At 43.3% G+C, this 27,690-nt stretch overlaps 2 protein-coding genes across 3 annotated transcripts; one reads left to right on the top strand and one right to left on the bottom strand.

The window, feature by feature from the left end:
• The first annotated feature begins 135 nt into the window (after positions 1–135).
• On the top strand, positions 136–7,880 carry PDCD2 (programmed cell death 2). The gene is made up of 6 exons (XM_075924705.1): positions 136–535; positions 757–999; positions 2,715–2,879; positions 4,813–4,928; positions 5,888–6,004; positions 7,557–7,880. Exons 1-6 carry the CDS (start codon positions 250–252, stop codon positions 7,716–7,718), a joined length of 1,089 nt encoding a protein of 362 aa, XP_075780820.1. The 5' UTR covers positions 136–249; the 3' UTR covers positions 7,719–7,880.
• Positions 4,479–27,632, bottom strand: TBP (TATA-box binding protein). 2 transcript variants are annotated; one of them, XM_006121990.4, is made up of 8 exons: positions 27,210–27,632; positions 19,332–19,570; positions 17,177–17,499; positions 16,194–16,281; positions 13,213–13,304; positions 11,335–11,502; positions 9,793–9,887; positions 4,479–9,242 (listed from the first exon to the last, which is right to left on the bottom strand). In XM_006121990.4, the coding sequence occupies exons 2-8, from the start codon at positions 19,383–19,385 to the stop codon at positions 9,163–9,165; spliced, it is 900 nt and encodes a 299-aa protein (XP_006122052.1). In that variant the 5' UTR covers positions 19,386–19,570; positions 27,210–27,632; the 3' UTR covers positions 4,479–9,162. The 2 variants fall into 2 exon arrangements, with proteins under 2 accessions (XP_006122052.1, XP_006122051.1); XM_006121989.4 differs by lacking the exon at positions 27,210–27,632 and adding an exon at positions 26,553–26,704.
• Between the last annotated feature and the right edge of the window lie 58 nt (positions 27,633–27,690).

Below are 27,690 nucleotides of genomic sequence, written 5' to 3'. Positions count from 1 at the left end.
TAAAGCAATGCTCTGGTCTCGTGACCGGGTGGGGGCGGGGCGACACTGGCGCGAGGGAACCACGTGATGCGAGTGAGGCAGCGAGGGGGGCGGAGCAAGTCCGCCTCCCCCCCCCGCGCTGAGCTGGCTTCCGGAGTTGGGAGTGCGGCCTTTCGTCATTGCTACCGCGCCACTTCCGGCAGGGGCGGGACGGTTGTCGGCCGTGCACTTCCGGTGCACGCGGGCGGTGGTGGTGCCGCGGCCGCGCGGATGGGCTCGCCCGTGGAGCTGGGGTTCGTGGAGCAGGCGGCCCCGTGGCGCCTGCGCAGCGCCCAGTTCCCCAGCAAGGTGGGGGGGCGGCCGGCGTGGCTGGGCGAGTCCGGGCTGCCGGGGCCCGCCGAGCTGCGCTGCGGGCGGTGCGGGCGGCCCTGCGCCTTCCTACTGCAGCTCTACGCGCCGCTCCCCGCCCGCCCCGACGCCTTCCACCGCGGCCTCTTCCTCTTCTGCTGCCGCCAGCCCGCCTGCTACCGGCCCGGCGCCCAGGGGCCGCTGCGAGGTGAGAGCCCCCCCCCCCCCCCCCCGGGCTCCCGTCCGCCGCTGGGCTGCGAACCCTTCGGGCAGCCTCCTGCCTTAGAACCGCACTTACCGGGGGGCGGGGCCGCCGCCCTGGCGCGGTGTCCAGGAGCTACCGCGCTGCGCAGAGTAGCGACCCAGACCGGCCCTCGGCGCCTTTTGGTCACTGCCCCGCTGCTCCCTTCACGCCTGCGTTTCCTCCAGTCTTCAGGAGCCAGCTTCCCAGGGAGAACGACACCTATTCCTATGACCCGCCGCCTGACGCGCCCCCTCCCGAAGGGCAGACCCGCGTGAGCCTGCAGCTTCAGTGTGGAGCTCATCTGTGTAGAGTCTGTGGCTGTTTAGGGCCCAAGGTTTGTTCTAAATGCCACAGGGCCCACTACTGTAGTAAAGAGCATCAGACTGTAGACTGGAAATCGGGACACAAACTTTCTTGTGCGCAGTCAGGTGAGTTAAGTGGAATGAGAACTTAAAATGTAGTGCGGTATGGAACAAATGCATGGTGTAATTCCAAAAAGATTTACTTACATTGTCTCTTCCCCCCTCCCCCCCCGCTAGATTAAACTAATATTGTTCTTGTTTCCTTTTGCTAAAGACAAGTTAAGTTCAGAGGAGAAATAATAATACTAACCAGTATTTCCTACTACATTGATTAGAAGATCATGTCCACATCTTTATTGTGTCATAAATCTCTGTAAGCAATTGGGAAAAATCAAAAACTCTATTGTTTTAGTATAAAGAGAATAGACAGACAAACGTAAATATATAGTAGTATAAGATAATACAATGCTGCTGCTAGTTTTCTTTTTATCCTTCTATATTTTTAAAGAGACTTTCTTAAAATGTAGTGCGGGATCGAATAAAAGTATGGTGCAAATCAAACGAGTTACTTAAATTCTTTAAATTATTATTATGTTTGATTCTATTTATACACAGTCAATGATTATGAGTTGTCCATTGCGTCAACATGATTCTTGTTAAAACATGAGAAGTTCTTTCTGCAGTCCAAAATCGTAATGCATTAACCACGTGGGAAGAAATTGTTAATGTAAGAAGGCGAATTATTAGGTGACCTTAGGTAAATTGGTAAGGGCCTAAGTGTATTTAATGGATCATATCTATACTTACATATCACATAGTACAGGTTGAACCTCTCTAGTCCGACACCCTTGGGAATTAGCTGGTGCCAAACCAAAGAATTTGCCAAACCACTGGAGGTCAGTACTGTCTAGCAGCATTACCAACGTTTCCCCTGCTTACTAGGCTCTTAAAAGACATTTAAGGATAAATTAGAGCTAAGTAACAGCATTGAACACTAAGAGCCAGAACTGTTGGCTGTAAACACGTTTTATGGTATCGTGAGAAACTTGGCCATACCGATGATAAGTGGATATCCTGCGGGCTACAGATGTTGCTGGACTAAAGAGGTTTGTACAGTTGTACATTTGTGAGTCCATTTGTTTAATAACTTTTCCTAACGATAAGAACTAGGACCATCAAATTTGGTATGCAGCTTCTTATAATTTACAGTAAGGTAAGGGGTTGGTTGTGCCAAGGAAATGGGATCTGCCTGGAATGAAATTGCATCTTATAAAACCATATAGAAAAGAGAATCACCAGGCAGGTGAAATGGCTGTCTGGGGACACTCCTCTCACACCTCCCTCCCCCAGCCCAGAGCTTCCCACCCCCGAGGTGCTCTTTTAGGGAGGGTGGGTGCTGCTGAAACCTCCCTCCCCCATTCATAGGGAGACATTGCTAGCTGTTCCCCTACCTCAGGGAGTGAGGGCAAAGTGCACAATTTACTGCATTCCTCACTCTGGCTGGGAAGCACAGATGATCCTGGACCTGCTCCTGCTGAGGGGGACACACCCCTTCCCCAGCTGTGCTTACTGGAGCTGCAGTGGCCTTGGGCACTTTTCATCTGGCCCCAAGCTGTTGCAGTGTGAGAGGGTGGAGGTAGTCCCCTTTTCCCAGGGCAGCCTGCATACTGAACCCCTCACCACAGCCCCACTCCAGAACAGTGATTCAAATGAAGCATGTACATTTTCATTTTATTTTCCTAAAACCAAAAATTAAGTTTCTGAGCAAAGCAGAGTAAATCTAGTATAGAATAAAGCACTGAAATTTAAAAAACAAACAGGAATGCTCTTGTGTGTTGCAGCTCAATTGGACGCTGTAATTCCAGATCACAAGTTCCTTTTTCCAGAGTATGAAATTGTAATAGAACCTGAGGAAATGGAAACTCCTGGTGATGGTCAAACAGATGAAGGTACACAAAAGGACTTGAAGGAATATGAAGCATTGGAGGAGGCTGCAGGCAGCACAAGTAAGAAATAAAATGGGTTTCCAAGAGAGTAACTGTCAGTTAATTACAGTTGACCACTGTGTGCCTGCCATTTATTATGTGTATATATTTATTTAAATTACCATTTTCAAATTTTATTGAAAGAAAGCGAATGAGGTAACTAATGACTAGATTCATAATATTATGCCAGTATTATGGTTTCGTATGGGAATTTTCCTGAAGATTTAGTTTTTAGATTTACTTTTGGAGACAATATATAGTACCTGGCTTTTAAAATACGTAACCAGCTGTACCTAAAATCCAGCCTGTGCTAGAAGAAAATTTAAACCTGGTGGTGGTTGTTTTTTATGGGTTTGCTAACTCAGACACTTGGGGGAATTTTGCACCACAGCACAATGCAGTGCTTGTGTAGAAATCCGTGTTCTGCACAGTTTCCTTTTCCCACCCCACAGAAATGGGCTGCAGAGTGCTGGCTGCTACTAATGGTTCTGGATCCGGCAGAGCCCAGCTTGCAAATAGAAGACACTATAGGGAGAGAGAAAGATAAAACTGGAGGGTTTTGAGCAGCTACAATTCCTCACATAGTCTGAAGGAAGGAGGTGGCATGCAGGAAACTCCATACAAGCTTGGGATCTAGCATCAGGCTGTTTCTCCCTCAGATCCTTAGGCTCTCAGAAGGTAGGAGGGTATATGTAGATGTTTGGGCTAGGAGGCATCACACAGCTAGGTGTTGGGATGCAGGGGCTGAGACAGAGAAACAGGAACTGTGTTGGCCTAGGGGTTTCTTTAACTTTCTAGGATCTAAGAGATGCAAGAGGTTGGGCTCTAGTGGAAGAGGTAGTACAAGTATCTTGGCTGGGGGACACCTGTTGCTCAGCTCAGGAAAGAGGGGAATAAAGAAACATGAAGTATGTTATTGTTGATGTTTCTTTAACTCTCTAGGGTGATTTTTTTTGTATTATTACATAGTTGCTGACAGGTGTTATGAAATAAATTGCTAATATAATTGAAACTGTGATTACATATTTATTTGTCAAAGTAACACTGCAGAATTTTAAGACATTTTCTATTGATGAGAATATCCTTTCTCTCTGAATTATAAACTGTAAATCCTTTACACGAGGGATGAATGAATCATTTAAACTATACCCCGTTAAATGAACTTGTATTCAGATCTAGCATGCTTTGAAGTTTGTGATGACACACAGTGCCATTTTTAAACTTGTAATTTTAAACTTTGTGGCTGGGGGTTATTAAAGCTACAGATGGGACAACCAAATTGAGCATGAATAAGCATTGTAGAAGAAAGAGATGCAAACACAAGTCTTTCTAATTGTTAAAGTTGTAAATTTGACACCTTCATGTGCATACCTCATTGGTCTTTAAAAGGGTTTAAAAAAAAAAGAGCTAGACTCATGGAGGTTACGTCCATTAATGGCTATTAGCCAGGATAGGTAGGAATGGTATTCCTAGCCTCTGTTTCTCTGGAAGTGAGTGACAGGAGAGGTAATCCCTATGTGATCCTGTTGTGATCCCTCCCTCTGGGGCATCTGGTATTAGCCACTGTTGGCAGACCAGATACTGGGCTAGACGGACCTTTGTTCTGACCCGGTATGGCCATTCTTGTGTCTTTTTTTTTTTTAGTGTCAGATTCAGAAAGTACATTTATTTTGTGTTCCATATTTCAGCCATGCACTTCTAAATTAATTCTGCCTGTCTTGCTTGCATACTTCTTATACTGAAATATACATTTAAAATAGTACACAACTAATGAGTCACAGAACTGAATCTGTTGGTCCTCCAAACAAGCAAATGCTTGTCTTTGATGTTGCGGTTTGTTTTCCTGAATATTGGATGCTTGAACTGAAATTCTAGAAGATGTTAGAGACAAATGTATTGTAAGCTTTAACTTGGCCATATTATGTTAACTCAGTGTTGTCTTTTTTTCCTTTAGGTGAAGGGTTTGAATCACTAGATGAGGAGGTATTGGAGGCAATGGCAAAACATGAGACTCAAGAGGACAAGATTTTCCAAAAATTTAAAAATCGAATAGCTGCAGAACCAGAACAGGTGAAAGGAAAAATATCTTTTAGAATACTAATCAACTAATGGGCAAAAGATGGGAGGGCTTGCTTGTGGTGGTGGGGGGGAAGTTATATTGCAACCTTGGCACTTACATAGCATCCTGATTGTGTTTCTGCAAATGGTGCCTCTTCAGCCCAAAAATCTGAAATAGCTGAGGACAAGGATGTAGAGAAGTTTCACAGATCATCCAGTCTGCATGCCCACAAACATAGAATAAAAGTTCCAGTTACAAGACAGCAAGATGCCAGTCTTTGCTGTAATTAGACCTGTGATAAACTAAGACCTTGGAAAACCCAAGTCATTCAAGGCAAGTGGAAATTTAACAAGGGTGAGTGTGTTGAGTGGAGTTGAGCCACAGCGAAGGGGATCTGCTGCCCTTTTTTGGAAAAGGAGAAAGCATGCTGAATAGCATCATTTCTCTTTTGCCCCTTCCTCTATAGGACCATCATGTGTCTGCTGCTTCAGCTTATTTTTTTTCCTTTTAATCAGCATTCATGCTGCAAGGTGAAACTCTTATCACTCATTCAGAGACAGAAAAGTCTTGTGATTAAAACACAGTACTGTGAATGGAGAGACTTGGATTTTGTTCTCGTACCTGTTGCAGAGTCCCTTTGTTACCATGATTGAATCAGTCTCCTTACTCTACTCCCAACAGGAGTTTTGAGTCCAAAAGTATTTTAGGGCTTTGAGAGAATCTGTTATGGAAATGCAAAGTATTACTATTTATTGCTGGACTAATGCAAGATGGCTTAGGGAAATTGACGGGTTCCTCAAAGCAATATAAGTCTTTTTCCATTTTAATTGTGTATAGGTTTTCTTAAACTTATGTATCTAACAGATTTACTGGGGGAATAAAACCTTGGTCACTGTCCACTTCATAACTGTGATTGGTATTATTTATATAGCTGAAAAGACAGTCAGTACTTCTTTCTATCCAATTTCAGATTCTCAGATACTGTCGAGGAAGAGAAGGCCCCATATGGATCTCTGGTGAAAACATTCCCCAAATGAAAGAGATCCCACATTGTTCATGTGGTGCCCAAAGGATATTTGAATTCCAAGTATGTGAATTAGATTCAAGGATATGAGTTTTTGTGTATTATTAAAAATCTATTAAGTCTGAAATAGAAATATTAGCTTATGGCTAGAGTGAAGAGAGTTATATTTGAATTCACAGGATAATTGTGCTGCAGTGTAGAAGCCTTAGATACTAGTGTAACTCCTTTCTTATGGAGATGTTTATCATAAATAGTGCTTATCCTTCTATTTTGTTGGCTACAAAAACAGATTATACTTTTTCTATCCCATTGAGGGTCCTGTGAATGTCTTCTCAAGGTAGTGTCCAATTCTATGGAAAAGTGCTCTCACCTGTTGGGGAAAAGTCTCTTCCTGTCAGTCACTAACAAGTGCTGCCTCTACTCAGATTAAACATGGTGGGAGTATGTTCAGCATTCCCTCACTGCAGACAGGAAGTGAAAAACATTCTTTCCTAATACTAAAATACACTGAATGGCACTTGTCTTTATCAATCTTTAATATGGAGTATAAAAAACTTGATATTCATTAAAACAGATTTCTTATCAAATGACACTAAGTGAATGCTGCTTTGCCCTCCTTCCTGAGTCCTTAAACCTTCCTTCTCTGTATTAGCAACTTTTTGCTGGTGATAAAGGGGTTGCTAATAAGCAGGATGTACTGTACCTGCATCATTCTTTGTGAGGATATGCATATACCAAAATAAGGTTGATTTTATTTGGTTTAGTTTATTCCCTTCCAAACTAAATGCAGGAACTGGAATAAAAACAATGCAGATGTTCTATCTGTGTTGGTTTAAAATTATTGCTAAGCTTATTACCAGTACCTTTCCAGGGCAGTAATGAGTCCTTAGTATGACCCGTGGAATACTTTGCATCAGCATTTTCCAGCAAAACTATTTTATTGAAAAATCACCAAGTTACAAAATATTAATGGATGTTCCAGTTAATTGTCTTTTTGTATATCTATAATAGCTGAGGATGGAAGAACCATTATCAAAAGCAAGGTAGCTCTCTTCTCATCTTTGCGTGGGCTCTAGTACAAATCTATTAATCAAAGAAAATATAGGGATTAGGTCATTTCGAGCATCCTTCCAGCTGCCCGCTTTCCTGCTCAGTCAAGATTAAGCATATCTACATAACTCCTGAGAGGTGGGTGTTGACATGTAGTGGGGGCCTTGTGAAAAATTTAGAAAGCCAATTTTAATCAAATGATAAAAAAAAAGTGGCACAAGAGAAACATCTAGGTTACAAACTTGTAAGAAATTGATTTAAAAGTTATACTTTTACTGGAAGTAGTTGCAACAGTGCATCACCCATTATCTTACTCTGAAACAAACCAGTATAGTCATGTTCTTGACCTGTTTTTATTGCTTGCCAGTGGTTTTTCAGGTAATAATTTGATTATTGCAGCTGTTATCCCATCTTAAAAAACATATGTAGCATATATTAGCATAAGAGTGGCATAATAAAAAATAAGCATGACAGGACCATTTGCTGAGAGGGGGATAACTTTTGAATAAAACAGAGTGGAAGAGAGCTATATTTTGCATTCTAATGACATGTCTTGCCTTCTAAGGTTATGCCACAGCTCCTGACCCACCTGAAGGTTGACAGCCTAGGAGAAAGTATTGACTGGGGAACACTTGTAGTCTACACATGTGCTGAAAACTGTAACCTAGCAAATGGATATATGGAAGAGTTCATCTGGAAACAGGATATTACTACAGATTCTACTTAACTACATATTTTGTAGTTTCTGTATAATGGATTTTACCAATACATGTGTACATTGCAAGAAGGAAAGTGGTAATTGAACTAGTATTTCATAGAGGGACTAGCCCTGGGTTGTATTAACTTTGTGTATATTGTAAATAAATGATAGCTAATGATGTCATGAAAACAGACCCTCTTAAATTCTTTAGTGTCACTGATTTTCAGCTTGGACAGTGAAACCAAGTGGTTGAATGTTTCACCTTTAAGTAATTTTTATTTTCCAATCACACTTAGTGCTCCTAGATTCAGACTGCACAGTTCATAGGGCAATTCTGGTGGTGGGAATCTTTCTATTTCAGCTCTGAGGCAGCACTGACCTTCCTAACTTATCTCACTTTATCTCCAGCTGCAGCACAAAGGGAAGGTTTGGGTAGATGCTGACACTAGCACTTTAACTGAGGGCTCTGATACTATACTGGAACCAAGTACAGTAGTTTATGAATAGCACTTCTGCAATCTTAACAGGCTCTAGATTTTAAGCAGATGGGGATTACTGGAAAAGCCTGACTTTACCATCACCACTTAAATATTACTGAAGATATTAATTAGAAATTTTGCTTAATTTGATATGCACGAAACACGTATTTTTAAAACCACGCAGAAGAGAAGATAGCTAATGTAAAATATCAAAAAAAGTCACCATTTTGAGAAAATAGGCTAAAAAAATCACATGGCAAATGCAGTGCTTTAATACTGGCTTGTTAAGAAATATAAAAAGACTCAAGTATTCAGACATTACATATTTCAACAACATGCACTTACCACATTAACAGCAGCAAAGATCAAGCAGGATTACTTTCTAAAACCTCTGTGGGAAGACCATTGACTTTTTAAAACAGAATTTAATGTATATCTAGAGCTGAAAAAACATGACATTTCCCAAAAAGAGGAATAGATACAGCCAGCCATTTTATTGATAAATTTATTCTGTCCTGCTGAACACTGAAGAGAGGGAATGTCTGGCACCAAAAAATATACAAATGGAAAACAATACCTTTAAAAGCATAACTTGAAGATAGATTATAAAAACATTTATAAAAGCAAGCTAAAATGTATATACAGCAATTGAAGTGGTTTATACATTTGGTGGCATGGTTGCATTTGTCTCAAACCAACTTATGGGTGCCTAAAAGAATTGACATTAAAACTAATCAAAAGATTAAAATATAAATAAAATTTGGAAAAGCTGCTCCAAGGACAGCTTAAAGCAATTCATTGTAACTCAGTAGACATAATCCATACAAATAATACAATTTCCCATGAGTATCAGGGAAGTAGGCACTAACTGGAAAATACTCCGAGTCTTGGTGTCGCACTTTGTAACAAAGTCCATCACTTGTCACTACTGTGCCATACTCAATACCTTTTAAAATGTACCTCTAAAATTTCTTTGAAGTATTTAAAAACTGTTACGTTGTTTTTTTGAATCCCTTTAAAATAGGATATATGTTTTCAAATGCTTCATAAATTTCCGCTCTGACTTTAGCACCTAGAAACAGAAAAATTAGCATATTTTATGAAATATGTAACATTCACAATTAGTTAGTTTTTGATCCAGATACTATATAATCAAGACCACTCCCAGTCTCACTAACACACACTCTGACCTCTTTACCTATTCACTATTGGGATTGCTTCCATTTTTCTGTTTTTGTTTGCTTGCTTCTATTATCACATATTGCATGTGATCAGTGCAATTTCACATGTCCAATTGTGTATAATTATATTTATACTTGAGCCAAGTGTTTGTATAGCTTGACGTTAAATGTTTACATAATGAAATGCCTACTTGAAATCTATATTTTATTCAGAAGAAACAGTGTAAATATAAGGATAGTGTTTAACCCATTTTTGCTGTCAGCATGTCTACCACTCAATACACCTCTCTGATTCTGAAAGGTATTAAATCCTGAAATTACACTTAGTGCAGTTCAGCATTCCAAAGAGCATCTTTCTTACTAAAAGTGGTACATGTTCCTGCTAGTGTAGCCTAACCCTAGACTGTTAAGAGCATCAATATTGTTGGCTTGGTTACTCACCAGTTAAAACCACCTTTCCAGACACAAAAATAAGCAGGACAATTCTTGGCTTGATCATTCGGTAGATTAAGCCAGGAAATAACTCTGGCTCATAACTGAAAAGAAAGAGAAAAGGTCAAGCAAAACAAACTAATCTGAAATTGATGTTAGCTGATCAGATTCACTCTTATGTTTAGCAATAAGAAACCTCATCCTTATACCCTCCAAAAAAGTAGAGTTAGGATAGCTGTTTAAAGAACTGGATTTTCCTGGCGTAACTTTTTGCACTAGTAATGAATGCCTCAACACCAGTAATGTCTGAGGCTACGTCTAGACTGCAAGCCTCTTTCGAAAGATTGCAGCAGCAAGTCTACACCAAACCCTGTAGTCTAGACAGACCCTAAGAGTGAAATGTATGCACAAGGAATTAGCTATAAAAAAGTACAAGGATAAAAGTTAGCTTTAATTGCTTGTGTCTTGGTTTCTAAACTAGCATTTTAAGTGTCCATGATTTTCCTTGTTAATTCAGATAAAATGACCAACATCTGTTTAAACATGTTTTCCTCTATTTTGGACAAAAACAGATAGGCTAAGTCTAGACTGACATGATTTTCTGGAAATGCTTTAACGGAAAACTTTTCTGTTAAAAGCATTTGCGGAAAAGAGCGTCTAGATTGGCACAGACACTTTTCCGCAAAAGCGCTCTTTGCGGAAAAGTGTCTGTGGCCAATCTAGACGCACTTTTCTGCAAAAAAGCCCCGATCGTCATTTTCGTGATCGGGGCTGTTTTGCGCAAAAGGGACTTTTGCCCGAACAGGAGCAGCATAGTATTTCCGCAAAAAGCACTGATTTCTTACAGTAGGAAGTCAGTGCTTTTGCGGAAATTCAAGCGGCCAGTGTAGACAGCTGGCAAGTTTTTCCGGAAAAGCGGCTGATTTTCCGGAAAAACTTGCCAGTCTAGACACAGCCATATAGTAAAGAAAAGGTTTGTGTTTTGTTTAAATTAGCACAGCAATTTTACATGTTACTATTCTTACCATCTTTTCAATACTGAATGTTATGATAAACAGTCTTCTGTTTAGTTCATTTGATGTCATTTTGTGCTTGACAACTTTTCTGCGGCTTCACCTGCCTATGCTTCCACGTGCAAGACTGCAAAATTAACTGGCAGGAAGGAGATTCACAAAGATTTAGTAGGGAAGGCATCTGTGATGGACTAAGAGCCCCACACAGATGCGGATACAAATTTTGTATCTGCAAAAATGATCTTTGGATATCTGCATCAACATCTGCAGATGCCCTCCACTATAAAGCGGATATCTGCAAATTTGCAGGGTTCTAGATAGAATGTTTATATCTGCGTCCATATCTGCAACAATAAGCTGTGAATATTCACATCTATACCTGCCAAGGTGGATAGCCCCAGATTTGCAGGACTCCACAGATTAACATTTGGCTGACAAAACCAGAGTCAAAGGAACACTCTAACCAGTACAGTATAATCTTTTAGATCTCTAGATCAAGTGTACAGCACTCATGAATCATATTAAGCTTTTTATTTACCTGCTAAACTGTTGATGTGTAAGTACCAATCCCTCTAATCTGATAGGAAATTTCACATCACAGCTTCCCACCATGTTCTGAATCTTAAAATCCAAGAATTTTGCTGGAAAGCCCAATTTTTGAACAACTCTGGCATATTTCCTTGCTGCCAATCTGGATTGCTCCTCGCTGAAGGAATAAAAGACATGAGAGAATACACTGAATGTGTCACTGAAGTGACCAGGTTTAAAAGCAAGTGTAGGTAAATGTGGAAGACTTGAAAGGAATGAGGAATATAAAGTTGTACACCAAAATGTGTATACGTTGTCAGCAAATACTAACATTGCTTCTATACTGTTAATATCCTCTCAGAAGCCTCAAAATAATTATTTCCCACTTTGTAATACTTTTATTGTTTCACAAAGACCAAAGTCCTCTTAGTATGCCATCAGAGTCCTGTTCTCCCCTGCCCATCCTTAGTCTGCAAGGCATGGTAAAACCTTTAAAGTGGTTCAGCCTATACACCAGACACAATATGAAGGGAAATATTTAGATTTTGTATACATATTCTCTCAGCAAAATGACTGACCAAATATTTTATCCACTACAATTGTTTAACATAGCACACATTGGACCTGACTGGTCCTGAATGAGGGAGTTTGCCAGACTAGGGGAGGTCAATTCTATCCTTCTGCTGACTACAGATTCTCCCGGGGTCCATCAGCAGACCTAGTGGAGCTGGCTCCCTGCTCCGCTGGCTAGTCCCTGCCACCACAGCTCTGCTGTCCTTGGGCTAGGGCTGCCAGGAAACCACTATCCCTGAGCTGCCATGGCTCTCAAGCATCAGCACTGCCACAGCTCTGGGGTGCCAGGGCAGCTGTGGCTCCATTCACTGGGCCTGCTGGACTCCATTATCCAGGGGCCACCATACTTCCCAGATCCGGGGCTGCCATGGCTCTGCTCCTTGGGGCTACCAGGGCTTCTGCAGCTTCATTACCCTGGGACCACCAGAGCTGCCATGGATCCGCTCCTCAGGGCTGTTGCTGCAGCCAACCCCATGGCCACCCAGTATCCATGATCCTACTGGACCAGAGTGTCCCAAACAAGAGTGGTTCAATCTGTAGTTGCATCCTGATTGGTTAATAATTAAATCACAGTATTTTACTACCTTGTGCAGCAAAAAGCCACAGGACACATTACTTATCAGAAATATTAAGACTGAGGCTTGTAATCTACAAATAAACATACTAATACAATTCTTCACCATCTAGTGCTCACTACTTTAACCCTCCACACCTCTAAGGCAAATATGATAGTTTTACAAATGGAAATCTGAGACTCTGTTAAATGCCTAAATTAACAAATCAGTGATTAGTCAGTGTAGAAGCAAGACAGGATACTCTGACCAGACTGTATATGGAGCGAGTGTTCCTTGCTTCAGTCATCTACAGGATCCCTTTGGCCAGTGCTCAGAAGCACTGACAAGCTCCAGGAGGAGGAGGGGCCTCTGAACAAGGTAACCTGTGAGAGTCATGATTTGGGATGCATGATGGGAAATCAATGAAAAGTCAAATCACTCTCCTCCACCCAGTCTGACATTTCCCGAGAGACACTAGTGAACACCTACAATTGAGTGTCCTGTAACATTCCATTTTTAAAATGAAGGCTTTTTTTAAATTAAAATAGGTGAAACCATAGAAGTTTCTAAAGCCTGTACCTCATTTGAACTATGGCACATATACCAAAAATCTTGTTCTAACTTAATCAGTTAAGACAGGTATGTGCAGCCAGCATGCTTGTATGTCAAGATATATCCAATGCAAGTAAACACTCTAATTCAGGATCAGTTGACCTTTCCAGTCTATAGTCTGATTAATGAGAAGTTACAATTATACAAACCTTTTAGCCCCCGTGCACACCATTTTTCCAGAGCTGAATATAAGTGCAGTTGTACGTGGTTCTCTTATTCTCATGATGACAGCAGCAAAACGCTGAAATGCACAACTTGAAACTGTTAGTGATATTATTGGTGTAAGAATTCTACAAAACTTGATTATGCATTTGTAAACAGTATTAATTTAGTATTATATTTTCCACTTACACAGCCTTCCTAATACTAAAAGCTGTCAACTTGAGATTAAAAAAAATTTAAAAAGCAAATGAAAAGTAGCTTTAAATACTATGCCTGACTTCCCTGAAAAAACAGCATGATCATAAAAGCACTTTTTATTAAAATGTTTCTCTTACCGTGTGAAAGACTGATACAAACAAGAGAAGCAATCTTACTATAAAAAGGGAATACATTATATTACTCAGTATGTTACATGCACCAAGTAAACTATGTGGAGGAAAAAAACCCAGGCTTTCTGCAATCTTTCAGTTATACTAACATTGCTTGTAACAACTGATAATTTCCAAACAGAAGTTTGATTTTTGTCCTTTTATACCTTAACACTCTTAGGTACACAGCTATTATAAGAGCCCTGCAATATCTGCAGATTTTTGCAGATACAATTTTTGTATCCAGAATCCTGAAAATGTGCTGATATCTACCTTATATCCAGGGGCATCGACATCCATAGATGTGGATGCAGATGCCAATTTTGCAGCCACACAAGGCTTTAACTATTATATCTTCATTTTACTGATAAATTAAAACAGGGAAATTAAAGGATTGTCCAACCTCAGAATGCTGGTTATAGGTAGAACCCAGAAGCCAAGTTACTGTCAATGGAGGTCAACTGAATTACTCCAAACGTACACCAGTATCATCTTTAGAGCCTGGAACTATGACTAATCTTCATGTACTAGAATTTAGGCCCATATTTGAGTGAACTATCGTTTTAAATTTAGTTTGGATATTAATATGAGAAATAGGCCCAAACGTGCTGAGCCTCCTTTCCCCATTCCTACAGGGACATTGCTCGCTGTTCCCCTTCATCAGGGAGTATGGGGAAAGCACACAGTTTGCTTCATTCCTCACTCTGGCTGGGAAGTGCAAGGGGCAGATGACCCTGGACTTGCCCCAGCTCAGGGATATGCATCCCTCCCACAGCTGTACCCACAGCTGGAATGGCCATGAAGAAGCACTTCTCACCTGGTCTCAAGCTGCTGTGGTGAGAGAGGGGTGGCATAGTCCTCTCTCCCCGGAGCAACCTGCATACTGAATCTCTCATCCTCAGCCCCACCCCAGAGCAATGATTTAAATTAATCAGCTGATTCAAGTCTGGGAGGGAGGAAGAGAAGTGGGGACTGAGCGTGAATCAGCTAATTCATGGCACACTGAAATTGCTGGTAAGTGTTGGGCTCCTGTTCCCCAGTGCATGAGAGAGGTGGGGGAAGAGGACAAAGAGAGGAGTATGGGCTGCAGGTGGAATCCTAATGGGCTGCAGGTTGCCCACCACTTTCACTCTTGTGGCCCACTGAGATGAAGTAGGACCACTCATGCGGCCCACTCACTAGTCTTGGTTGCCCATCGCTGATGTAGGCAGTCTAACTTGCTGGGGATACCAGCATAAATCAACAAGTTGTGTAACCTTAAACATCCCCATTGGAACACAGAGATGCCGGTCTGCCCAAACCCAGATGGCTGTGCATTGGAAGCCTGTAAATCACCACTGTTGGCAGACCATGGACAGCAGGGAAAACAGGTGCAGCTGCCCTGAAATTCACACACCTGTCTTCTTATGGGCTAAACATAGCTCCTAGCATCATGGGATCCTGATAACAAATCTCAGTTGAATATTATGGAACCAAAAAGTGAAGTGAGGCTTGGGAGGAACTGGTTGCTAGCCATGTTAGCAACTGTGATCAAACACTATCGATTCATAAACACTCTAAATGTCAAGAGCCAAAGATCTTTTAAAATTACATAGACCCACAATGCACACACAGAAATCTGACTCCACTATTACACTTGAGGATAGAAATGGTAAAGAAGTGGGGCATAGAGACACAGGAGCCTCTGAGATCAGGAAATAGCTGACTCTCTCTTTAAACAGTTATAGACAGGTCTACACAAGAAACTTTGCCAATCTAGCACTGTTGGTTAGGGGTGTTATTTTGGCCATGTTTCTATACCAGCAAAAGCCCCAGTTTTGACATTGGTATACGAGTATAAAAATGCTTTTTCCAGTACAATTTATTTCACTTCCAGAACAGGGATGTAAGCAACTGGTCTCTGTTGCTTCTGATAGAGGCAGCAAATGGGGGGCGGGGAAGAGAGAGAGAGAGAGAAGAGCCAGCTTAAAAGCTGGTTCCTCCAAGCACCGTCTCCACAGGTTGCAGGGGAGGCATGGAGGTACTGGAAACTGGGTGTGAGATGGGAATCAGCTGATTCCCAGCTCATGCCCAGTTCCAGAAGCCACGCCTCTACTTTTTAAATGTATTAAGAATCTTCTGCTCTTAATACATTTAAAAATCAGAAGTGCAGTGGGGGGGAAGGGGAAGAAGAGATCAGGTGCAAGCCGGAAATCAGCTGTCCTGGCTTGCACTGGGTCCCTCCTGCTGCACTTTAGCCTTTTAAATGTATTAAGAGCCCACAGGCTCTTAATACATTTAAAAAGCAGAGCTGCAGCAGGGTTAGCTCCCAGGCCAGGAGCTAACCCCACTGCGGCTCCCCCACTTAATTGACTAGTCAATGGAAAATCCATCAATTAACCGATTAGTTGATTAAGCTAAATTTAACATCCCTATTCCAGAACCAATATAACCTATTTGCAAGCTCTTTTTTCCCCCTCATATAAACACCTACAATAAGTTTATTTTGACAGCAGAGCTCTGTGAGCAAAATTTTTAAGTGTAGACTATGCTTAAGACTTGTTTCTTTGATGGCTAGTGGAAAGTTTCTTTCACGTTCAATTCTAATACATTTGTCTTACCTTGGGATTGTATTCAGCATTTCGGGCTCGAAGTGCAATAGTTTTTAGGTCAAGTTTGCAACCAAGATTCACAGTGGACACAATATTCCTAAAAACAAGTCAAGAGAAAGTAGTTGGTAAGAATACATTTAATGAAGGGTTCCTGGGATCTCTCTTTTTGAACTGCACATGAATGATACTTAGATTTTGCTATATAAGCAAGTTTAATTGAGCCAGATACATCTGTAGTTTAATGCAACTGACCGTGATGAAGTCAAAGGATTCTTCTTCTTCTAGCACAGAGTGGTAGCAAGGATCAAACTGACATATATTAAAGCCCTCTCAATTTTCCCTAGACATCACAAAGGTTCCCTTCTTTCTCAACAGTTAAATACAAAAGATTTTTGTTTAAATTTAGAGAGCCAAATTGAGTTTGTATCACATTAGGTTATCTGCATGCAAAAATAAGGTTATTTGGAGAAAAAAAATGCCTATGACACTTTTTCTGAGTTGCCATAACAAAATAGAGAATCTAATTAGAGTTTTTTCTTTATTGCTAAGTACAGTGAAAAAGATTTTTAGATCCAGTACCTTGAACTAATTCTATACTTTTCTTCCCTGAACATAAATTCACACTCAACAGTCAACTACATAAGAGCATAAGAAGTAGAAAACAAGAAGAGATATTAGGGACAATTCCATCTATGATTGATTAGAGCCCCCCCCCCCATACACACATCAGATTACCAATTTCACACCAGGTTTATTGAACTTTTGAAACTGTTATATCTTTGTTAGCTTTATAATAGTGTAAGATAACAGTAAGCAGCCCAACGTGTATTAGTTATATGTCTAACCAAGATGAGCAAGAAGCCCCACTTCTACTACTGATCTGCCACGTTCAGAGAAGTTTTAAATCATTTAAGTCACTAAATATTTAAAAGGCTCATGGTATGGGAGAGGAGGGAGAGAAAGTGTACTTTGTGTACTTTTATTACACTCACTGCAACTGTGGCACAATCCCAGAGCTCTCAGATGCAGGCGTTGCAGGAGTTATTGGGGTCATAGGAGTCATTGGAGAGGGATAGAGTGGCGTGGTTCCTGGTAAAGGAGCTGTAGTAAGAGTCTGTGAATGGAAGAGCTGTGGCGTTTGACTGGATGTTCCCTGTGTTGCTTGCTGTGATGTGGACTGTTGTGCTGCTTGCTGCTGCCTCTGCTGTTCCTCCAGAATAGACAGGCTGTTGCTGCTTTGGACAGGCTGTGGTGTCAGTCCAGTGCCATAGGGCATCATTGGGCTAAAAATTGGAATTCCAGGAGTCATGGCACCCTAGAGAAGAGAATATAAAGAATAAAGCACAGGTTCAGTTGAACCCATTTAGGTTTTTGAGAAACAAGTGTTAGATTTATGAGTAACAAGAATGGTGGTTTGTACAATGCTGCTCAAGTAATTAAACCATTTTTGCTTGCTGACACAAGGAGCAATGAGCATCCTCATCAGGAACACTTGTATTGATTGTACAGTCAGTGTTGGAAATTATGGGAGAGTAGGGATGTAAAATTCTGGTTAAATCAGTTACCTGGCTAAACGTTAGGTTAACCAACTAAAGTGGGATCCAGCCTGGGGCTTCCAGCTGGCTCCCAGCTCCCACTGGAGCAGCCCCTACCTGGGGAAGGCCCAGCTTCCCACAGACAGGGCTGCTTCAGATGCCAGTCCATGGCAGACCCCTGCGAGGTTGGAGCAGCTCCCTTCCAGCAGCAAGCGGGGAGCTGTTCCAATCCCCACCAGTTAGTGATTAACTGGAACCATTAAGGAACACTACTTTCAGGTGATCTTACTGGTTAACCTTTCACATCCCTATAGGACAACTTCTGAAAGGCTGTAACAGTCCATGTAAGCCACAATGTCTACACTGACACTGCATCAATCTAACTACATTAACATTGATTCCACAGCTCTTGGAGGTGGAGTTATTAAATCAACCTAGAAGGGCAGTCACATCAGCACAAGTGAAATTTTAGCACAGACCCTTTAGACCCTTACGTAGTTAGGTTGACAAACTGCCGTGCATCAACCTAATTCTGTAATGTAGACCAGGCCTTAGAACAACCCTCACATACATGCCCCCGACTGAGAAGGAGAAAGGCACTCCCCCACCTTGCTCTTGCACACTGGTGCTGGCCCTGAGCCTCTGGGGCTGGATACAGGCAAACTCGGCCTGAGGTTTCCTACCCCTGCTTAGAAGCTCATTTTACTTCACAGCATTAAGAACTATTTTTATCTTCGTTAAATCATCCAGTCCACTAGCCAGTGAAGGGTTTGGTGCTTGAGAGTATACACCAGAGCTTTGTTTTCCTGAAGACGATGCTAATGTCTAACAGATCTCTTTTTTTTTAAAAAGTAAATTTAGTGCTTGTGGAAAATGCCTGCTTAAGGACTCTGTCCTTTTTTTAAAAAGAAATGATACAGCATTATCAGTGCTAGCTTCCTCATATCACCTTACAATTATGCTTCAAGATGTGACCAGGAGAGAATCTCCTGAAATTAAAAGGGAGAGCAGGCTTATGTCAATGTACTGTTCTGTTAGCTGAGCAAAGAAATTAATTGGGGTGCCTGCTGCAATTATATTTATGGGTAACAAGCATTCCAGATTCAATTATTTCAAATGTTGTCGTCACAGACTTAATCCACAAACTGGAATTTTTTAAATTACTTTAATTGCTTAATTTTCAACTTGAATTTTTTGTGTCCCATTAATAATCTTCTGTTGTAGATAAACAATGCACACTAGAATATATATATTTTACACAGAACAAATTGTACTTCAACATCTGGAAAAAGAAAATGAAATTGCAGTTTAATTTAAAACAAATAAAATAGTAATTTACATGTTTGAGGATAAAATAGTGGCAAATACTAAGATATTACATGTAACTACTTTTTATCCTAGGTCCTGTTATCATATAAAATAGTTCCAAAAGGAACAAATATTAGACTTTGCACTCGCAAACAAGCACATTCACACTGCTAGGTTCTAACCAATCTTTCATATCCATAAACAGACATATTGTTACTCAAGACAGGTTACATACAAGAAAAATCTTTTACAAAGAATAAATGTTAAATAAATAATAAATAAATGTTAAATAATTTGTTTTTACCTGAGGGGAGGCTAACCCCTGGGCATAGGGTGGTAAACTGTTGTTCTGATCCATGATTCCAATTACTTCTTTGGTCAGGATAGAAATAATTCCAATTCAATAAAATCAAATCCACACCCTTGGGTATTTTCCCCTCTCTAGAGCATTCCAGCAATTAGTTTTTCAGCCACTCTTGAAGTGTTGTGAAAACATCTGCTCCAGAAAAGTCAGTGTAGTAATTCTAAAATACAATCCAACACCTAAAAGGGGGAAAGAGAGTGTTTTGATAACCATGTTTAAAAACACATTGATTACATCCAGCTGCCATGTAACATAACAGTTATTAAATATATTTCTTTATACACATTATGCTGCCTTCGTAATGTCACTCCTGCCAAGAACTTAAGCATGTGTGTTACTTGACTCAAATGAGCAGGTAGCAGCCCCACAGGCTGGGGGCTGACTAGAGCGGTCCCCACCATTCTGCTTAGTCTGTTAACCAGTTAAATCTAAGGTTTAACAGGATTTTACATCCCTACTAGTGTACACTAGAAAGTTTGATTGACCTAGCTACATTACTCAGAAGTGAAAAAATATCACACCTGAGACATACAATTCCCTCTTTCTACACTCATCCCTGATGCGGAAAGCACTAGCTTAATAGGAGAATTCTTCCTTCTACTGCCTACACCTACTGCTCCTCAGAAAAGTGGATTTACTACTGATGGAAAAACCTCTTGCTTTGCTATACTCAGTGTTTGTACTGCTGCTGCTTTGCCACAGTCAGTGTTTGTGCTGCTGCAGCTTTGCCACTGTTGCATTTCTAATGTAAACGTTCGCAGGGCTGAGCCTTTAGTTGTAATGTTAACAAACATTGCAACCAAAACACACAGTGTTTTACTTATGCTATAAACATAATGTAACAAATCTATGTTTGTAAGTTACCTGAGACTTCATTCATATAATATTAAAATTATTCTGTCAATATTTCACTAAAAGATTACACCTTAGCATTAAAATTAATGAGATACCCAAGTGTGACACACATTTTACCAAGATACTAAAAGTAAATTTGATATTTATAAGTCATCATATATCAAGCAGTGCCTCCAAAACACCACCAGACCAAAATCCTATCAACTGCTCTAGTTCAACAATTGTTTTCAGTTAGTGCCCCAGTACAACTGCAGGTAGAATTGGTCTGACTTTTAAATAGTGGCACCAAAGTATTTCCATATGTTTTAAAAATTATTTCATTAATCTACAGTAACTTTTCTATCTTGAAAACACGGTATTTCTAGTCCTTATGCTTGTATATTTCACTGGTGTTGTGGGGTTGTTCTTGAGGCTTGGGTTGCTTGAAATGATTTAATGGAAAAGCATTCTTAAAATAAGAAAAAAATATCTCCTTTGCCAACTCCAAATAAAAAATAAAGCACAGATATTTCATCAAAGAATTACATATGCCTTCCAGAGGGAAAAAAGATAGGAAAAAAATGGAGTGTTCAACAGGTATGTAAAAAAGTAGTCGACCAGCCAGCCACCCAATAAGCCTAGGCTTATCAGGTAGTTGAGTCAACTACTTGCATCCCCCTCTTGCTGCCTCTGTTTCAGAGGCAGCGGGGGGGGAGGGGCCTTAAAAGCCGGCTCCCCCCTCAGCACCATCTCCATGGTGCTGCTTGCCCCCTTCCCTGCACTGCTGCCTCTATCAGAAGCAGCAGTGTGGGGAGAGGGGACGCTGCTCTAGCAGGAGCACCTATCCACAAAGGGTCCCAGTTCCCGGATGGGATCCCTCAGACAGGGGCTGCTGGGCCCAGCGTGAGCTGGGACTGAGCAAGCTTGGCTTGCGCCTGGCCCAGGAACTACTCCCAGCTGTGGCTCTGCAGTTTAAATGTAGTGGAAGCCAGGCTGCCTGCACACCTGACTATTACTACATTTAAACTGCAGAGGTAGCTCTCCTCCTGAGCACCTTCCCTTATCGACCAATTGTGTAGTCAATACAAGTTGTATTGACTACCCAATTACCTGCTTCTTAACATCCTTAGTTTTCAAATTAACATATATGAATCTTTTTAATGCACACAGCAATGCTCTGATTTTCAACCACATGGCAGTTAGAAGCTTAAAACAGAATGCCCCTCTGTCAAACACTTCTGGGTAACTTTCAGCTTCCTAAAACAATTGCATTGGGCTGAAATCTCAGACTCATTTAAGTGCGAAGAAAACCTGTTTACTACTTATTTTTGCTCTTTTTTATTACATGCACCAAAGCGGGAACTTGTGGTAACTAGGGAAGTTAAAATGCATTTATTTGTCTGTGTAATTTTCAGCACTTACACATGGGGCAGAGGGGGACAACATAAGAATGGCCATACTGGGTCAGACCAAGGGCCCATCCAGCACAGTATCCTGTTGGCCAACAGTGGCCAATACCAGATGCCCGAGGGAGGGAACATAACAGGTAATCCTCATATGATCACTTTGATGACCCACCTCCAGAGAAACAAATTTCCACCTATTTCCAGATAAACAGAGACTAGGGTCACCATTCCTACCCATCTTGGCTAATAGCCATTGATGAACCTAATCTCCATGAATCAATCTAGCTCTTTTTTGAACCCTGTTAAAGTCCTAGCTTTCACCACATCCTCTGGCAAGGAGGTTCCACAGGTAGACTGTGCGCTGAGTGAAGAAAAACTTCCTTTTGTTTGTTTGTTTTAAACCTGCAGCCTATTGATTTCATTTGGTGACCCCTAGATCTTATATTGTGGGAAGAAGTAAGTAACTTTTATTTATTCACTTTTCCCACACCAGCTATGATTGTATAGACCTCTATCATATCCCCCCTTAGTCTCCTCTTTCCTAAGATGAAAAGTCTTTTTAATCTCTTTTCATATGGGACATGTTCCAAACCCCTAATCATTTTTGTTGCCCTTTTCTGAACCTTTTCCAATGCCAATATATTTTTTTTTTAAGATGAGGCAACCACGTGTGTACGTAGTATTCAAGATGTGGGTGTACCATGGTTTTATATAGAGGCAATAAGATATTCTCTGTCTTATTCTCTATCCCTTTTTTAATGATTCCTAAAATTCTATTTGCTTTGTCTGCTGCTGCACACTGAGTGGGTGTTTTCAGAGAACTATCCACGACTCCAAGATCTCTCTCTTGAGTAGTTGTAGCTAAATTAGTCCCCATCATATCGTATGTATAGTTGGGATTATTTTTTCCAATGTGCATTACTTCATATGTCGTCAACATTAAATTTCATTTGCCATTTTGTTGCCCAATCACTTAGTTTAGTGAGAACTTTTTGATGATCTGCATAGCCTGTTTTGGTCTTAACTATCTTGAGCAGTTTGGTATCATCTGCAAATTTTGCCACCTGTTTACCCCTTTCTCCAGATCATTTATAAATAAGTTGAATAGGATTGGTCCCGGGACAGACCCTTGGGGAATCCCACTAGTTAACTCTCTCAACTCAGAAAACTTACCATTTATTTCTATCTTTTGTTTCCTGTCTTGTAACCAGTTATCAATCCATGAAAAGATCTTCCCTCTTATCCCATGACAACTTACTTTACTTAAGAGCCTTTGGTGAAGAACATTGTCAAAGGCTTTCTGGACATCTAAGTATACTATATCTATTGGATCCCCCTTGTCCACGTTTGTTGACCCCCTCAAAGAACTCTAGCATATTAGTAAAGCATGATTTCCCATTACAGAAACCATGTTGACTTTCCCCCAACAAATTATGTTCATCTATGTGCCTGACAATTGTATTCTTTACTATATTTTCAACTAATTTGCCCGGTACTGACTTACAGGTCTGTAATAGCCAGGATCACCCTTTTAAAATATTGACATCACATGAGCTATCTTCTGGTCAGTAGGTACTGATGCTGATTTAAAGGATAGGTTACAAACCACAGTTAATAGTTCTGCAATTTCCCATTTGAGTTCAGAACTCTTGGGTGAATACCCAAGAGGTGCAAGCACTGGCTCACGCCTGCTCTGCTCCCCCGCACTGCTGCTGCCTCTGTGTCAAAGGTGGCAGTGCGGGGAAAAGCAGCTCCATAGGAGCCTGTGCTCATGCCTGCAACCCTGGGAGGTGAAGGAAAGTGGCTGGCATTCGCGGGGGCTCCCACTTCCCTCCCTGCTGCTTCTGATACAGGCTCAATTGTTAACTGTGTACAGGCAGTCCCCGACTTACGTCAGATCCGCACTTACGAACGGGGCTTTCTCGCCCCGGAGCTCACAGGCAGCGATCCACCACCTCGACCTCCGGGGCGAGAAAAGCTGCTCCCGGTGCCCCTGGTCTGCTGGAGACAGTCTCCAGCAGACCAGGGGCACCGGGAGCGAAGCCGCAGCAGCGGCGGGTTCCTGCGCTTCTGAGGCTTTGCCAGAGCAAATGCCCAAAGCCTCAGAGGCGCGGGACCGCACCGCGGCTGGGGCTTCGCTCACGGTGCCCCTGGTCTGCTGGAGACGGTCCCCAGCAGACCAGGGGCACCGGGAGCGAAGCCCCAGCCGCGGCGCGGTCCCGCGCCTATGAGGCTTTGCTCCCCGTGTCCCTGGTCTGCTGGGGGGGGGGGGGAGGCGCAGCTAGTGTGCCCCCCCCCCCCCCAGCAGACCAGGCTTTTGTTGCCGGACCCTGGGGCAGAGAAGCTGGGGCGCTCTGGGCACTACTGGACCAACCCGGCAGCACCCCAGCTGCTCTGCTCCAGGCGTCCCCAAGTCAGCCGCTGCTGAAACTGACCAGCGCTGACTACAGGAAGCCCGAGGCAGAGTTGCTCTGCCCCAGGCTTCCTGGAATCAGCACTGATCAGTTTCAGCGGCAGCTGACTTGGGGACACTTGGGGTTCTTAAGTTGAATCTGTATGTAAGTCAGAACTGGTGGTCAGTTTCAGCAGCGGCTGGATCTGGACGCCAGTTCCGACTTACATACAGATTCAACTTAAGAACAAACCTACGGTCCCTATCTTGTACGTAACCCGGGGACTGCCTGTACTCGGGTACATGTTCACCTCCCTAGTGGTAACATGTAGAGATGTAACGTAATGGTTAATTGATTAGTCCATAGGGGCGCTTGTACATTTCAAAGGAGGAATGCAGAACGCTGCGTGCAGCCTGGGGCCAGCGGGAAGTCCCGCTGACTGGGCTGCACGCAGGTGCCAGGTTTGAAATGTTCAAGAGTCCTCGGGGGTGGGGGGGGGGGGGGGGGAGAGGAGGGAGCTCTTGGGCATTTCAAAGTGGTAGGGCAGCATAGAGCCTGGGATCAATGGGGAACTCAGAACCCCTGCTGATCCCAGGCTTTATGCTACCCTGCCACTTTGAAATGCCATGCGGAGCTGGGATCTCCCCAGCTGACCATGGGTTCAGTGCAGCATGACCCAGGGTTCCGGGGGAAGCTGGGTACTACCCAGCTGATCCTGGGTTCTGGGGAAATGCAGTGCTGTAGTCCCCAGTTGACTCCAGGCTCCACACGCAGCAGCGCAGCACAGCTGAGCTGAGGATCTGCTGTGTAGCTGTCCCTTTGCAGCAGTCAAAGGGGCAGCCCCAAGCAGCAGGGCTGCACAGCTAATCCCGGGTTCAGCTGTGCGGTGTAGCTGCTTTGAAGTACCGTCCACTCTCACCCCCTTTGTTGCCTCTATCTGATAGAGGAAGAAAGTGTGGGGGGGAATCATTTAGTCGTTTTCTTATTGGATAGTCGACTAGTCTTTAACATACCTAGTAACAACACTGAAGCTAAGAATAGGTGATCTTTTATGTGATCACAAAATATATTACCACTACACTTATTCATAAAGCTACCATCCATAAAGTATCCAACACTATGTGTTTTGGCAGGGAGAATTATCCAAGTGAAAAGGACCAAATACAACACTACCCTCCCCCCAACAGATAAACATGCCTCCCATAGCACTGCAACTTTAAAATGACAGAACATTTTCAGAAGTGTAGTCTAAATACCAAGGATTCCTGGGTCTGCATAAGTAGAAAGACTAGATAAAAATCTTGCCACACAGTGTAAGTATGGTCTGTTTTGATTTTAGCTACTTTTGTGCAAGGAACAAATTCCACAAGCAAGGGATTTCTGAGGACATCCTGGCTTCAGCATCACTAAGCTTCCCCCAATACTACTATGCATGATTACTAATAATGTATATGAAACTATAACAAGAGGAGCAATTTAAACATGAATGGAACATATGTATTTGTTGAGAGCCTGAACCAATACAGTACTTCTATAGAAAGAATATCCCACTAACTTCAATGGGAGGTTTGGCTATGTAATAAACTTAGTAATTGCATAGCACTTTTAATTTTCAAAGCACTTAACACTAACCTTTATAACAACCACCTAACAACAAACATACTTATGTTACCCCAAACTTGCAAAACCGTAACAAGACTCAATTTGTCTGCCTTTTCAATATGAGGACGATCATATAAACACCCCAGGATATATTATTTAGCTAACAAATCACTCATTTCTTCAAGCTATGCTATTTGGTGACCCTAATTTTCCAACACTGCACTGCTCCCATTTTGCAGATGGGGGAGGAGACAAGGCAGTTTAGTGACTTGCCCAACATCACACCAAGAGAGTCAGCGTCACGGTGCAAATCAGACCGGCGGTGGCCGGAACACTACGGTGATCAGCTTCCCCAGCTACCCTGAGCCCTTCAAGGCCCCCCAGCCTCTCTCCAACTCCGCTACGCAAACCGAAAGGCTCAAGAAGGCCTGAGCCCCAGAGAAACGCAGAGAAAGCGCTGCCGCTTCTCTTTGCCGTAGAAGGGGTTTATACGGGGCAGCGCTTCTCCGACAAGCCCCAGACACGTCGCGCTCCGCTCGGGGAACGCGCTTGTGCCGGGGGCCATGAGAGCTCGGCTCCGCGCGGCGCGGCCGGGCAGGCTCCCGGGGCAGCGGGAAGGGGCCGAGCCTGGTCCCGGGCCGCTCCGCACTAGGCGAGGCCGTTGGAGGAGACGCGGCCGCGGGGCAGGGCGGGAGCCGGGTGCGCTGCCCGCGCGGGGCCCGCAGGCGGGAGCAGCCGGGCGAAGGGGCAGGCCCGGGACGGCGAGCGCCAGGCGGCGGCTGCCGGAGCCTGCCCGGGACGGGGAGGGAGACGCGCCCGCAGCCCCGGGAGCGGCGCCAGGACCCCGCTCGCTGGAGCCGCCCCCGGGCCGGGCCCCGCCGCTGCCTCGCGGCCCGGAGGCTCCGCCCGGTTGAGCGGCTCGGTACCTGCCGCTCCAGTTCCCTCCAGGCGCCGCACAGACCCGGCGGTGGCGGCGACCCCACCTGCAGCCCGGCCTCTCCTCCTCCGGCGCGCGCATAACGCGTCACTTCCGCCAGGAACTCCCGCTCTCCCTTTTCCGCAGTGGCCATTTTGAGTGAGGGCAAAGCCAAGAAGCGTGGGGCGGGACGGAGAAGCCAAGCCCAAGGAAAGCGCCGATCAGTGTGTCACGGGCGCGGGCGCCACTGGGGTTGTAGATTGAACCCAGTGCCCACAAATAAAACTCAACAACGCGAAAACCATCCGCTGCAGATTCCCACAGCCCCGGGATGCAGCGCAGCCCGCAGCGATTGCAATCCCTGCCCCCACCCCATGCCTGCTTTTCGTCACCAACTTCCACTGCCCTAGAGAGCCAGGCCTGGACAGAGTTGCCACCTCTGAGGAACAAAATAGGGGGCAATGCGGGATGATCTGTAGCCTGTGAAACCGGACAGCTGCCTAGCAGTGTGTCCTGAGCACCCAGCCTACAGATTGCTTGGGGCAGCCACGATCCAGTGAAAAGCTGGACAGAGGGGAGCCAAAGTAATGAGGGGAAGTCACACAATCTCGATTTATGCAGATTTAGTTTCTGGGCGGTTCAAAAGGCAGCCTCCGTGCTATTGTACCTGCTTTAAAGGAGGAGAAAATGATAAAACTCTGTCCTCGATGCCACACGCTGCTCCGCACTAGCCCTCCAGCAAGGCAGCCTGCAGGATGGCGGCCTCTGCTTTTATGCTTCTTTTAAAAATGATCTGCACTGCAAGCAGGCTCCAGTTGCTGCATGTGCTGACCAGTTTTCCAGGACTAGTGCCTTTCTGTAGCAACTCAACACTCCAGATTACTTTTGTTTTCAGTTTAAAAATCATGTAAATGCAGGTTTCATCGGGAGTGTAAATTAATCCAGTTGATGCTGCTTTGGGTGGCTGTTTCTTTCTCTAATCCGACAACTGGCCATGATTTCGTGTAACTGTCTTGAAAGCCTTGGTCGCACGATCCCTTCCAGCTCCCTGCTAAACCCCCTGCTTCCTCTTGGCTTTTACTCCCACACAAACGTTCACTCCTCCCGCCTGCGGGGGGCGCATCCGGCGCCGGGCCAAGCCGAGCGCG

Source organism: Pelodiscus sinensis, chromosome 3, assembly GCF_049634645.1.
Source record: "Pelodiscus sinensis isolate JC-2024 chromosome 3, ASM4963464v1, whole genome shotgun sequence".
Classification (NCBI taxonomy): Eukaryota; Metazoa; Chordata; order Testudines; family Trionychidae; genus Pelodiscus; species Pelodiscus sinensis.
Note: the sequence above shows the minus strand (reverse complement) of the source record. Positions and strands in the feature narration are given on the sequence as shown.

Bases quoted from the DNA above. Each gene is read 5' to 3' on its own strand.
- PDCD2 (XM_075924705.1), top strand. From the start codon at position 250: ATGGGCTCGCCCGTGGAGCTGGGGTTCGTGGAGCAGGCGGCCCCGTGG. The intron at 1,000-2,714 runs GTGAGTTAAGTG...TGTGTGTTGCAG, and splicing joins ACTTTCTTGTGCGCAGTCAG to CTCAATTGGACGCTGTAATT. The intron at 6,005-7,556 runs GTATGTGAATTA...TTGCCTTCTAAG, and splicing joins AAAGGATATTTGAATTCCAA to GTTATGCCACAGCTCCTGAC.
- TBP (XM_006121990.4), bottom strand. From the start codon at position 19,385: ATGGATCAGAACAACAGTTTACCACCCTATGCCCAGGGGTTAGCCTCC. The intron at 17,500-19,331 runs GTAAAAACAAAT...TCTCTTCTCTAG, and splicing joins AGGGGTTAGCCTCCCCTCAG to GGTGCCATGACTCCTGGAAT. The intron at 9,888-11,334 runs GTAAATAAAAAG...CTTTCTTTTCAG, and splicing joins ACACATCAACAGTTTAGCAG to TTATGAGCCAGAGTTATTTC.